The sequence below is a fragment of the Lithobates pipiens genome, unplaced genomic scaffold, assembly GCF_037356315.1.
Source record: "Lithobates pipiens isolate NorthernLeopardFrog02 unplaced genomic scaffold, aLitPip1_a1.2 Scaffold_3, whole genome shotgun sequence".
In the NCBI taxonomy this organism is placed as follows: domain Eukaryota; kingdom Metazoa; phylum Chordata; class Amphibia; order Anura; family Ranidae; genus Lithobates; species Lithobates pipiens.
The window spans coordinates 40,490,627-40,504,024 of NW_027507790.1; the positions used below are offsets into that span (position 1 = coordinate 40,490,627).

Sequence of the window (13,398 nt, forward strand, 5' to 3'; positions counted from 1 at the left end):
TGACAGAAGGTCCGCTTTAAGATTCAAATACAGACTAAACTTACTTTTTTTCTGCACTAAGGGATAGAATTTCTTTCAATTTATTATTGTGGTCTGCAAAGCCAGTGCGGATTTCCCCTCACTCACACAGAACAAGAAGCGAGGGCAATTTTCTTTTCTTCCTGTCTATTTATAGGTGCCAGACACAATAGAAAGTAGGATTCCATCATTAGGGACACATGCAGCAATAAAAACACAGTTTCTAACAAATTGGGGAAGGTTTAAGGTGAAATTCTCTCAATCAATATTTTTAATCGTTATGCTGCTAGCATTAGTAAACAAATTGGAAAGTATATTATATTTACTTGTTTTAAACTATTATTTCACATTTCTTGAATTCCTTCCTGATTTCTGGCCTAGACAAATTAGGCCACATATCCCATAAGTCTTCAGGAGAGGAGGAGGGGTTTCACCCTCCTGCCTGCATGCCTCAGTTAAGGGCAAATGGATTCCAGGAAGTAAAGTACCTAGTACGTGATCCAGCACTTCCGCATTGGGGGTGCGCAGGCGTGGCGGTCCGCTGAATAATCACAGCGGGAGCTGATCAGCAGGTACCGCAGACTTGATATCCATCGACACCTGCCAACAGATCGGCAGTCTGTCTATGTAAATAAGGAAGATTGCCATTCTGTCAGTGGTGAAGGCATTGATCCTGTGTTCCTACAAAGCAGGGGCACAGCTCTCTGCCTTCCCCTAGTAAAAGCACCTCTCACATAGTGAAAAAACACAGGCTAGTCACACAGTTAACCCTTTGATTACCCCTGATGTTAACCTCTTCCCAGCCATCATTAGTACAGTGACAGTGGATATTTATTTAGCACTAAGCATTTAGCACTAATCAGCCTCCAAAACACATTGGCTTTATTCTGCTATGAATCAATTTTATCATTAAATTACCTTGGACTGTTGGACGATTGTTGGGAGCTCTCATTAGATCAGGGGTCTCAAACTGGCGGCCCTCCAGCTGTTGTGAAACTACAAGTCCCATGAGGCATTGAAAGGCTGACAATTACAAGATTGATTCCCTCAGGCAGAGGCATGATGGGACTTTAGCAACAGCTGGAGGGCCACCAGTTTGAGGCCCCTGCATTAGTTTGTACGTTCATAGCTTTTGGATGTCTACACAAGGGAGGCTTTTACAGGTAGATGGCACATCTAAAATATGTTAAACTATGTGAATCCTGTGTGAAGATAATTTCGTCTGGAAACAGGGCCTCTTCAAGTGCTAATGATTGATGTAAATGTCAGGTTTAATGCTAGGGTGAGATTAAGGGGGTTCAGGGGTTGGTTACGTTTTAAGAAAGATTAAGTATTAATTTTAGGGGTTAGGTTCTAGAGGTTAGGTGATGGCAGCGGCAGGGCTTCTTTTCTATGCTTAAATGATTACACTGAAGCTGCGTACACACGACCGGACTTTCCAGCAGACTTGGTCTGACGGAATTAGTCCATTGGACAATCCGATTGTGTGTGGGCTAATCCGTTCGTTTTTCATAATAAAAAAAATCAGACAGACCTAGAAATAGAACATATTTCAAATCTGTCCAACGGATTCAATTCCTTTCTGGGAAACCGTTCGTCTGTGTGCTGGTCCGACGGACCAAATACGAAGCAAGGGAAGCTGTTGGCTACTGGCTACTGAACTACCTTTTTTAGTCCCGTCTTACGTCATCACATTCAAAACGAACGGACTTTCGAACGGACGTAGTCCATTCATGTGTGGCCAAGTCCGTTCATTTGGAAAGTCTGACGGAACTCCGCTGAAAGTCCATCAGGAAGACCGTCGGACCTAGTCTGCCGGAAAGTCCAGTTGCGTGTACGCGTCATGAGAATGACTGCACTGGGTTTCCAACCTACCATATTGTACGGTGTATAACCAGTGTTAAATTATGTTATTGTTTAAAATATGATGAACTTTTATAACTTCTGCACTGAGCTTATAGTCAACCGTCATGTTATGTTATTACTAAGTACAAAAACTATTTTTTTTAGCATTCAAGGAAGTTGGAGGATATGAAAATTTTATGACTAAATACATGGCTGCCATTCCCACTGAGATTATAAATAATGGCACACCGGTTGACTCGAAATGCTACACTCCACGGGAAGATGCCTTCCACCTTTTCCGGGATCCTATCAAAGGAGATATGCCATGGCCAGGTCTAATCTTCGGTTTAAGCATCCTTGCCCTGTGGTACTGGTGTACAGATCAGGTAATTTACATAAGCCATGAACACAGGTGTTGTTCCTTTACTGTTAATAAAATAATGTAAGGTCAACAAAAATTTGTTTTCTTCTACCAGGTGATAGTACAGCGATGTCTCTCGGCCAAAAACATGTCACACGTCAAGGCTGGCTGTGTGCTGTGTGGATATCTTAAACTTTTACCCATGTTCCTGATGGTGTTCCCAGGAATGATCAGTCGCATTCTGTACACAAGTAAAGGCATTACTTAAGACCTCGATCAATATTTCTAATAATAGTTTACAGACACAAAGATGCTTACATGTGCATTGTTTCTCTTTACAGATGAAATAGCTTGTGTGGTGCCAGAAAGGTGTAAAGAATACTGTGGTACCGAAGTTGGATGTACAAATATTGCGTACCCTAAGTTGGTTATTGATTTGATGCCAGATGGTGAGACATTCCTGATAATTATATCTGCCAAGCAACTTTTTGCTATAGCTATGAATATTTAAAGTTTTCCATATTCTTAAAAAGCAGTGCATGATCTATGAGTGCAAGCCCTCACTGACCTCTGTAGCTGCAAAATTGTGGAGTAATTTATTTATTTACAAAGCATACAGCAACAACGCCTTAATTTTCAACAGCTCAGTCCATATTTTTCCTCACTCCCAGCAGTGACTTGGCAGCCTTCCAGCCATTTAATCCATAATATAAACATGTTAGATGGGAAATTTGAGGATGAATTACTGCACGATATGTGCAGCTTAAAGCCCTGTACACACGATCTGATTTTCCGACGGGAAATGTTCAGTGTCAGGCTCCTGGCGGAAAATCCGGCCGTGTGTATGCTCCATCGAACAATTGTTGTCAGACTTTCCGCCAACAAATGTTGGCTAGCATGTCTTCAAATTTTCTGCCAACAAATGTGTGTTGTCGGATTTTCAGAGCGTGTGTACACAAGTTGGACAAAAGTCCAAAGTACAAACTCGCATGCTCGGAAGCAGAAGTGGTCGGTCTTGTAAACTAGAGTTTGTAATTGAGAATTAACATTCGTAATTAGTGATGGCCGAACAGTTCGCCCGGCGGTCGTTTTGTGGCGAATTTCGGCTGTTCGCGGTCCGCCCATTCGGCGGACTATTGGCGCAGTTCGCCCGGCAGACTTCCGCGTTTACTGTGTAAAAGAACTTTGACCTATGATGACACATCCAACATGGGGTACACGACAGCCAATTGAGACATTACAGCACATGGACACTTGGACATTCCCCCTAACCTATAAATACACCCGATCCGGCGGCCATTTTACATTCTTTCTTCTGTCACTATAGGGAGAGGTTGCTGTGTGGAGCAGGGAGAGATTACAGTGACCCAAATCACTAGCTATTTGGTACACAAAAGTTCTTTTCAGGACTGGTATAGGTGTTAGGTGTAGTTCAGGATAGGCAGTGCTGTGCTAGTGATTGTTGCAGCAGTCTGAGTGTCTTTTGTCAGTTTAAAGAAAGGGACAGGACGGTGTGTGCTGCAGGGAGAGTCAGTTTAATCATTAGCTGTTACTATCAGGTCCACAAAAGTGCTATTCCAGTAACCAGTTATTGTTCCAGCAGCCTCTGTTTTGTCAGTTTATATAGGGACAGGCAGGAAGCAGTGTGTCAGGCAGTGAGGGTCAGTTTAATCAGTAGCTGTTACTATTAGTTCCACAAAGGTTCTTTTCAGGACTGGTATCAGTGGTATGGTAATAGGCTTGTACACGTATAATATTCTTTCTTCCAAATATAGAAAGAATATTATACTTGACTGCTGCCCTTCTGCTGCAGTCTGCTAATCATTCACAACTCACTTGTTCCACAAAGCTCTTTATCAGGACTGGTAACTTGGTCTGTCTAGGGTGCTACAGTACATAGGGTTGAGTGAGGTACAGTCTGCTATTCTATAAGGACTGGTATCGGTCCACAATACATAGGGTTGAGGTGCACTACTGCTGACCGCTGCCCTATACTGCAGCAGTCCTTCATCGGTATAGGGACTGACGTACAGTCTGCTAATCTCTCACACACAACCTACTTGGTCCACAAAAGTCCTTATAAGGACTGGTAAGGTATAGGGTGCTACAGTACATAGGGTTGAGTGAGGTACAGTCTGCTATTCTATAAGGACTGGTATCGGTCCACAATACATAGGGTTGAGGTGCACTACTGCTGAACGCTGCCCTATACTGCAGCAGTCCTTCATCGGTATAGGGACTGACCTACAGTCTGCTAATCACTCACACACAACCTACTTGGTCCACAAAAGTCCTTATAAGGACTGGTAACTTGGTCTGTCTAGGGTGCTACAGTACATAGGGTTGAGTGAGGTACAGTCTGCTATTCTATAAGGACTGGTATCGGTCCACAATACATAGGGTTGAGGTGCACTACTGCTGACCGCTGCCCTATACTGCAGCAGTCCTTCATCGGTATAGGGACTGACGTACAGTCTGCTAATCACTCACACACAACCTACTTGGTCCACAAAGCTCCTTATAAGGACTGGTAACTTGGTCTGTCTAGGGTGCTACAGTACATAGGGTTGAGTGAGGTACAGTCTGCTATTCTATAAGGACTGGTATCGGTCCACAATACATAGGGTTGAGGTGCACTACTGCTGACCACTGCCCTATACTGCAGCAGTCCTTCATCGGTATAGGGACTGACATACAGTCTGCTAATCACTCACACACAACCTGCTTGGTCCACAAAAGTCCTTATAAGGACTGGTAAGGTATAGGGTGCTACAGTACATAGGGTTGAGTGAGGTACAGTCTGCTATTCTATAAGGACTGGTATCGGTCCACAATACATAGGGTTGAGGTGCACTACTGCTGACCGCTGCCCTATACTGCAGCAGTCCTTCATCGGTATAGGGACTGACGTACAGTCTGCTAATCACTCACACACAACCTACTTGGTCCACAAAGCTCCTTATAAGGACTGGTAACTTGGTCTGTCTAGGGTGCTACAGTACATAGGGTTGAGTGAGGTACAGTCTGCTATTCTATAAGGACTGGTATAGGTCCACAATACATAGGGTTGAGGTGCACTACTGCTGACCGCTGCCCTATACTGCAGCAGTCCTTCATTGGTATAGGGACTGAGAGTTTTGTCACAGGGTAATTTAAAAAATGACAGGCAGAGGAAGAGGCAGGCCCTTCCGCAGGGGTGGTAGGGGTAGGGCAGGAGCAACAGGCTTGAGCCAAAGTGGGAAGTTGCAGAAGGTGCGTTCAATTACTTTAAAGGACGCACCAGACTTGGTTGAATGGCTCGCTCAGCCTTACTCTTCTGCACCCTCCTCATCCTCTCGATCTGCACCATCTTCTTCACTCTCTGCTATGTGCACCCCCAAAGACACTACCACCAACACCACCACCAACACCACCACCACCACCACCACATACCTTCCGCTTGAGTCACAGGAATTATTTTCCGATCCATATCAAGAGGACATTTCTGATGCGCAGCCACTCTTGGTATTGGATCAGGAAGAGGAGGTAGCAACAACCGCTACTCAGCAGTCTGACGACAGTACCCAGATCAGCCCAAGGAGGCGGTTGGTCCCCGGTGTTGCTGCCTACTCCGAGATCTCTACTTATAGCGGTGGGGAAGGTGACGTCGATGATGACATGTCTAGTGATGTCACGTGGGCGCCCACAAGAGAGGAAGAGGAGGGGAGTTCAGAGGGAGATATGGACCAGCAGATAGGGAGGAGAAGCAGGAATAACTTACATTGCACAGGAGGGACAAAGCAGACTGCAAATGTATCAGGAGTGAGTCATCGACCATGTACGGTCACATCTGGCGCTCCCAGGACACCGGCACATGGCTCCGCAGTGTGGGCTTTTTTTAACGTGTCCGCTGCTGACAATAGCGTTGCCATCTTCAATCTTTGCAGTCAACGCATTCGTCGCGGTAAGCCCAACACTCACCTAGGGACGACCGCCTTAAGAAGGCACATGGGCAGCCATCACGAGCCGAGTGGGAGCAACGAACACACAAAGCCACACTGCAGGCTCTCACCGTCCAGCCTCGTCTTCTACTTCTCCTTCTCCTCTCTCCTCACAATTGTCCTCCACTCCACCTTCCATCACGCCAAGCTCACGTTTTTCTGCAAAAAGGCAGGCTTCCGTGGGCCTAATGTTCGAGCGTAAAAAAATGATGACGCCGGATAACCCTCTTGCCCAACGGTTGACAGCTGGCTTGTCAGAACTCATAGCCCGCCAACTACTGCCATATAAACTGGTGGACTCGGAGGCCTTTCGCAAATTTGTGGCCATTGGAACACCACAATGGAAGGTCCCAGGAAGGAAGTATTTCTCAGAAAAGGGCATCCCAGAGCTATATGGCCATGTTCAGCGGCAAGTGAATGTATCTCTGGCACACAGTGTCGGTGCCAAGATACATCTGACCACAGACACGTGGTCTAGCAAACACGGGCAGGGAAGGTATATCACTTTTACTGCCCACTGGGTGAACCTTCTGACGGCCGTCAAGCATGTAACCCGTGGCACCCGTGTAGATTTGGTTTTACCGCCACGGATTGCATGCAGGCCTGACTCTTCTTCTCCTCCTCCTCCTACTCCATCCTCCTCCCTCTTCTCCTCGGTTGACTCCTCCTTTTCCGCTGCTAGCGTCTCTTCCGCTGGGCCGCCCAAGCTCCCCAGAACCTATTCGACATGCCAGGTGAGACGTTGCCATGCCGTGCTGCGTCTGTTGTGCCTGGAAGCCAAGAGCCACACTGGCCCGGCACACCTTTCAGCTATGCGTTCACAGGCAGATCAGTGGCTAACACTGCTCAATTTGACAGTTGGTAAAGTGGTGTGTGACAATGGTGCCAATCTGCTTAGCGCATTGAAACAGGGCAAAATCACGCACGTGCCATGCATGGCACACGTCTTAAACTTGGTCATGCAACGATTCATTGTCAAATACCCTGGGGTCAAGGACATCTTGCGGCAGGCAAGGAAAATCTCGGCCCATTTCAGAAGATCTTACACGGCCATGGCTCGCCTTGCTGACATTCAGCGGCGACACAATCTGCCGGTCAGACGTCTTATTTGCGATTGCCCGACGCGATGGAACTCAACCTTCTATATGCTTGATAGGCTGCTCCAGCAGAAACGTGCAGTTAACGTCTACCTGTATGAACTCTGCAGCAGAACCGGTTCTGGGGAGCTGGGTTTTTTTTCACCGCGCCAGTGGCTGCTCATGCGCGACGCATGTAGACTTCTGCGCCCATTTGAGGAGATCACCAAACTGGTCAGTCGCAGCCATGGCGCCATCAGTGACATGGTACCTTATGCCTTCTTTATGGAGCGTGCATTGTGTCGTGTCATTGATCAAGCTGTGGAGGAGCAGGAGCGGGAAGATGAGGAAGTCGCAATGCTGGATGAATTCCCAGGGGGGGCTACTCTATCTGAGACAAGTCAACAACAGGAGTCTGAAGAGGATTCAGAGGAGGATGGTGCCGGGGCGGATGAGGAGGAGCAAGAAGAGCATGCTTTAAACCTTTCTGGGATCCCTGTTGTGCGTGGATGGGGAGAGGAGAATGAAGAGGACGACATTATCCTGGATGATGAGCAGGAGCCAGGCCACCACACCGCTTCCAGTTTAGTGCAAATGGGGGCCTTCATGCTCCAGTGTTTTAATAGGGACCCCCGTATAAAAAGCATAAGGGTCAAGGACCAATACTGGGTGGCAACGTACTTAGACCCCCGGTACAAACACAAAATGGCAGAAATGTTACAGCCGTCGCAGAGGGCTGTCAGAATGCAGCACTTCCAGGCCTTGCTTCGAGAAATGCTGCATTCTGCTTTTGCGTGCGCTGGCAGAGGAGCAATTCCCACTCCCAGAGAAGGAGTTGCGGGTACCAATCCAACAGCGCCTGCAAGAAGAGGCCGGTTTGAAGATGTGTTGGTGACTTCGGATATGAGGTCATTCTTTCAGCCGACCCATCGACAGGTGTCATCCGGATCCAGCATCAGGGAACGCCTAGACCGTCAGGTGTCCGACTACATCGGGTTAACGGCCGATGTGGACGCTCTGAGGAGTGATGAACCCCTGGACTACTGGGTGGGCAGGCTTGACCTCTGGCCAGAGCTTGCCCAATTTGCAATGGAACTGTTGGCTTGCCCCTCATCCAGTGTCCTGTCCGAAAGAACGTTCAGCGCAGCAGGGGGGATCGTGACCGATAAGCATACTCGCCTAGCTCACGACAGTGTTAACTACCTCACATTTCTAAAAATTAATGAGGCATGGATCTCGGAGGAATTCAACACATGTGACCAGTAGACCATGTATATGTCTATAAACAATTTTTTTAATCGAGCACAGAGACCTTCTTTCTTCATTTGGCTCACTTCCTTGTCCAAAAAAAGCACACCGTACTATATGCCCATACCCTCCTCTTTGAAGAGGTTGAGCGGTGTCATATTTCTACTGGGGCTGCTTATTATGAGGGGCTCCCACCATCCCTGTGCTGTGCTGACATCCTCCTGGGGCTGTACCTCGGCTGTGCATATTTATGAGGGGATCCCACCATCCCTGTGCTGTGCTGACTTCCTCCTGGGGCTGTACCTCTGCTGTGCATATTTTGAGGTGCTCCCACCATCCCTGTGCTATGCTCATTATGAGGGGCTCCCACCATCCCTGTGCTGTGCTGACTTACTCCTGGGGCTGCTTATTATGAGGGGCTCCCACCATCCCTGTGCTATGCTGACATCCTCCTGGGGCTGCTTATTATGAGGGGCTCCCACCATTCCTGTGCTATGCTCATTATGAGGGGCTCCCACCATCCCTGTGCTATGCTGACTTCCTCCTGGCACTGCTTACGGTGCAGGTGTCAGTGCTGTATATCACGGTGCTGATGTCAGTGCTCTCTGTCACGGTGCTGCTGTCAGTGCTGTATATCATGGTGCTGGTGTGAGTGCTTTATGTCACGCTGCTGATGTCAGTGCTCTCTATCACGATGCTGCTGTCAGTGCTGTATATCACGGTGCTGGTGTGAGTGCTTTATGTCACGCTGCTGATGTCAGTGCTCTCTATCACGGTGCTGCTGTCAGTGCTGTATATCACGGTGCTGGTGTGAGTGCTTTATGTCACGCTGCTGATGTCAGTGCTCTCTATCACTGTGCTGCTGTCAGTGCTGTATATCACGGTGCTGGTGTGAATGCTTTATGTCACGCTGCTGATGTCAGTGCTCTCTATCACGGTGCTGTTGTCAGATGACTCTATCACGGTGCAGGTGTCATTGCTGTATGTCACGCTGCTGATGTCAGTGCTCTCTATCACGGTGCTGGTGTCAGATGACTCTATCACGGTGCAGGTGTCATTGCTGTTTGTCACGCTGCTGGTGATCATCTCCTGCACCCTCTTCTTTGCCTACCCTGGTCCCTGACCTTCCCTCTCCTCCATTGCCTTCATGCGCTCCACAGTCCTGAATTGTCACAACAATTTCCCATATAAAAAAAGAATGCTTGTAGTTGTCGATCCCAGATTCACCTCATACATGTGTTATGTCATTGGCCATGTGGTGGGACTATGTTTGCACAGCCATTAATTATTTTGTGGCTGCAAATTTGACCTATAGGTTTGCGAAGTTCGCCTCCCATTGAAGTCAATGGGGCCCGCCGCAAACGTTCCGGTTCGCGAACTATCGGCCGCGTTCGAGGTCCGCGTTCGTTAAAACGTCCCGTCGGAAGTTCGTCCATCACTATTCGTGATGTGGCAAATTATGAAATCTCCCAATGCAGCGCACAATTCTCTTCTTCTTTAGAGCCTTTTCACACTGAAAGCACCCGGGCATCGGCAGTAAAGCGGTGCTATTTTTAGCGCCACTTTACTGTCGTTTTAGCGGCGCTATTCGCCCGCTAGTGGGGCGGTTTTAACCCCCGCTGGCGGCCAAAAAAGTGTTAAAACCGCCTGCAAAATGCCCCTGCCCCGGCAGTTTGGTATGGCGGCGCTGCCCATTTTCCTCCTCGCAGCATTTTATTGACAGCAGCAAGAGCCAATGGCTCCTGCTGCTTCTTGAGTCTCTGTGTGAAGAGGAAGAGAGGAAAGAAGAGATCAAGCTGTGCACAGTGCTGGATTAATTACAAACTTAGGTACATATTTAGGGAGGTGGTTGAGGACAGCAAGCTAAAAAAAAATTTTTGTTTTAGAACCACTTTAAATATCTTCAAATCTCTAGGTGTTACAGAGCTCCCTAAGGCTCAAAATGAAATGAACAGGGACCGGTCAAAAAAGTTTTTATACTGAATGGCTTACTATCACACTTTAAAATTATAGACATTTAAAGAAAGGCTTCATTTAAAAAAAAAATAATATCTCTGTATAGAGAACAGGTCACTCACACAAATGCACTGCATTATGATTTTGTGCTATTAAAAATATTATCAAAAAAGGTAATCCGTCTAATGAATGCTGCTATCTGTACTCATTCTATCATTTGGCAACAAAATGAATGCAAGTTATATCTGCATCTTTTATTAGACATCCAGTAGATGGAAATGTACAGTAAGTGCAAAGATAAGTAACTGAAATAGTAGCATTTGTTCACTGGAAGGTCACTATAAAGTACCCTTGCACAAGTAAACTGTTTCCTCATTGAGCTCTGTAGCATTTAATATGTGAATCATGTCACCTACAGTCTCTGCGTTGCTTGATTACAAGGGTCAGATATAATTCATAATCATCACTGTACCGATGTCAGCAGTCTGATACAATATATGACTGGGTCCTGTACGGTGAACTTAGGCAAAACTGCAATGCCAATGTAGCACCCTCACAGTCAGGGCAGCCATCAGAAATTTTTGGGCCCCTTACACAGCTTTAGGCCTGGCACCCCAACCCCCCCCCCCCCCGAGCCTGGCCACCAACATTACCCAGGGCTTGCCCATGGGCCATCCTACTGAATCCGCACACCAGCCACCCCACCTGTACACACTCAGCCCCCCTCAATCCTTTATATATGTCAGCCTTCCTCACACCTGTATATAGGTCAGCCCCCCACATACCTGTATATATGCCAGCCCACCCCCCCCCCACACACACACACCTGTATATATGTCAGCCCCCTCCACATACCTGTATATATGCCAGCCCCCACACACACACACCTGTATATATGTCAGCCCCCCGCATACCTGTATATATGCCAACCCCCCCACACACACACCTGTATATATGTCAGCCCTCCACACACCTGTATATATGTCAGCCCCCCTGCATACCTGTATATATGCCAGCTTCCACACACACATATCTGTATATATGTCAGCCCCACACACCTGTATAAATGTTAGCCTTCCTCACACCTGTATATATGTCAGCCCCCCCACACACCTGTATATATGCCAGCCCCCCACACACCTGAATATTTTTCAGCACCCCTCATACACACTTGTATATATGTCAGCCCCTTAGACACCTGTACATATGTATATATGCTAGCCCCCCCCCACACACACACACACCTGTATATATGTCAGCCCACTCACACCTTTATAAATGTCAGTCCCCCTCACTCCAGTATATATGTCAGCCCCCCCCTTCACACACACCTGTATATATGTCAGCCCCCCTCACACACCTGTATATATGTCAGTCTCCCCCACCACACCCGTATATATGTCAGCCCCCCCTCACACCTGTATATATGTCAGCCCCCCCAAACACCTGTATATATGTCAGTCCCCCTCACACCTGTATATATGTCAGACCCCCTTACACCTGTATATATGTCAGTCCCTCCCTCACACCTGTATATATGTCAGTCTCCCCCACCACACCTGTATATATGTCAGCCCCCCCAAACACCTGTATATATGTCAGTCCCCCTCACACCTGTATATATGTCAGCCCCCCTTACACCTGTATATATGTCAGTCCCTCTCGCACACCTGTATATATTTCAGTCCCCCCCCCACACACCTGTATATATGTCAGCCCCCCACACACCTGTATAAATACCATCCCCCCTACACACATACACCTGTAGACAGTGGCGGCTGGTGCTCAAAAATATTCGGGGGGGGGCGCAAACAAATTACAGCCTCACTGTGCCCCATCAAATGCAGTCACTGTGCCCATCAAACGCAGCCACTGTGCCCATCAAACGCAGCCACTGTGCCCATCAAATGCAGCCACTGTGCCCATCAATTGCAGCCACTGTGCCCATCACTGTGCCTATCAAATGCAGCCAAACCCAGCCACTGTGCCCATCAAATGCAGCCACTGTGCCCATCAATTGCAGCCACTGTGCTCATAAAATTCTGCCACTGTGCCCATCAAATGCTGCCACTGTGCCCATCAAATGCAGCCACTGTGCACATCAAATGTAACCACTGTGCCCATCAAACACTGCCACTGTGCCATCAAATGCCTCCACTGTGCCCATCAAATACCGCCACTGTGCCCAGTAAATGCAGCCACTGTTCCCATCAAATGCAGCCACTGTGCCCATTTAGAAATTAACACTGTTACTCCCCCCCCACCCGCTCGCTGTCTGCCCGGCACTTACCTTATCTCGGAGGGGCAGCAGGTGTCCAATCACAGCGCCTGTTGTTTTAGCCAATCAGATGATGGGTAACACACCCACGCTTCCTGATTGGCGGAGAGGTGGTTCAGTGTTAGAACAGTGAATATTCATTCACTGTTCTAACACACCTGGGTGAACTGTTCATCTTTTTTAAAGCCTATTGGAGCCTATGGCTCTAATCAGGTGCTTCAAAAATACACCCTCGCTGCTGGAATTCAGGCGCCCGGCATACGAAAAGGGGCCAGGTGCCTGAATAGGGGGTGGCTACAGTGGCCATGGATAGATTCATGCACTGTATGAATCTATCCATGATACATAGAGGTGGGTGGCTGGAGAGAGGGGGCAGCGCCCGTGTACCCTTAATGGGCGCACCACCACTACCTGTATATATGCCAACCCCCACACACAACTCTATATATGACAGCCCCCCACATACACAGATCTGTAAACACACAAGCCTCTGGCCCCTCCCTGTACGCTAACAGCCCCCCTTCCTTTCCTCACAGCCCCTACTTGTAAAGAATTTTTTCTTACCTGGTCCCAGCTTGTTTTCAAAAAGCTGACATGTTACTGGCACAGAAAATCCCAGTACACAAGGGGTGCACA

General features: G+C 47.8%; 1 protein-coding gene across 1 annotated transcript in view; it reads left to right on the forward strand.

The window, feature by feature from the left end:
• SLC5A1 (solute carrier family 5 member 1) overlaps positions 1 to 13,398 on the forward strand; it is a 94,603-nt gene that overhangs the window by 61,727 nt on the left and 19,478 nt on the right. Inside the window, exons 8-10 of the mRNA XM_077461526.1 lie at positions 2,029 to 2,249; positions 2,340 to 2,475; positions 2,566 to 2,673. Of these exons, the coding sequence (XP_077317652.1) occupies positions 2,029 to 2,249; positions 2,340 to 2,475; positions 2,566 to 2,673 (465 nt within the window). The remainder of the gene's footprint in view (positions 1 to 2,028; positions 2,250 to 2,339; positions 2,476 to 2,565; positions 2,674 to 13,398) is intronic.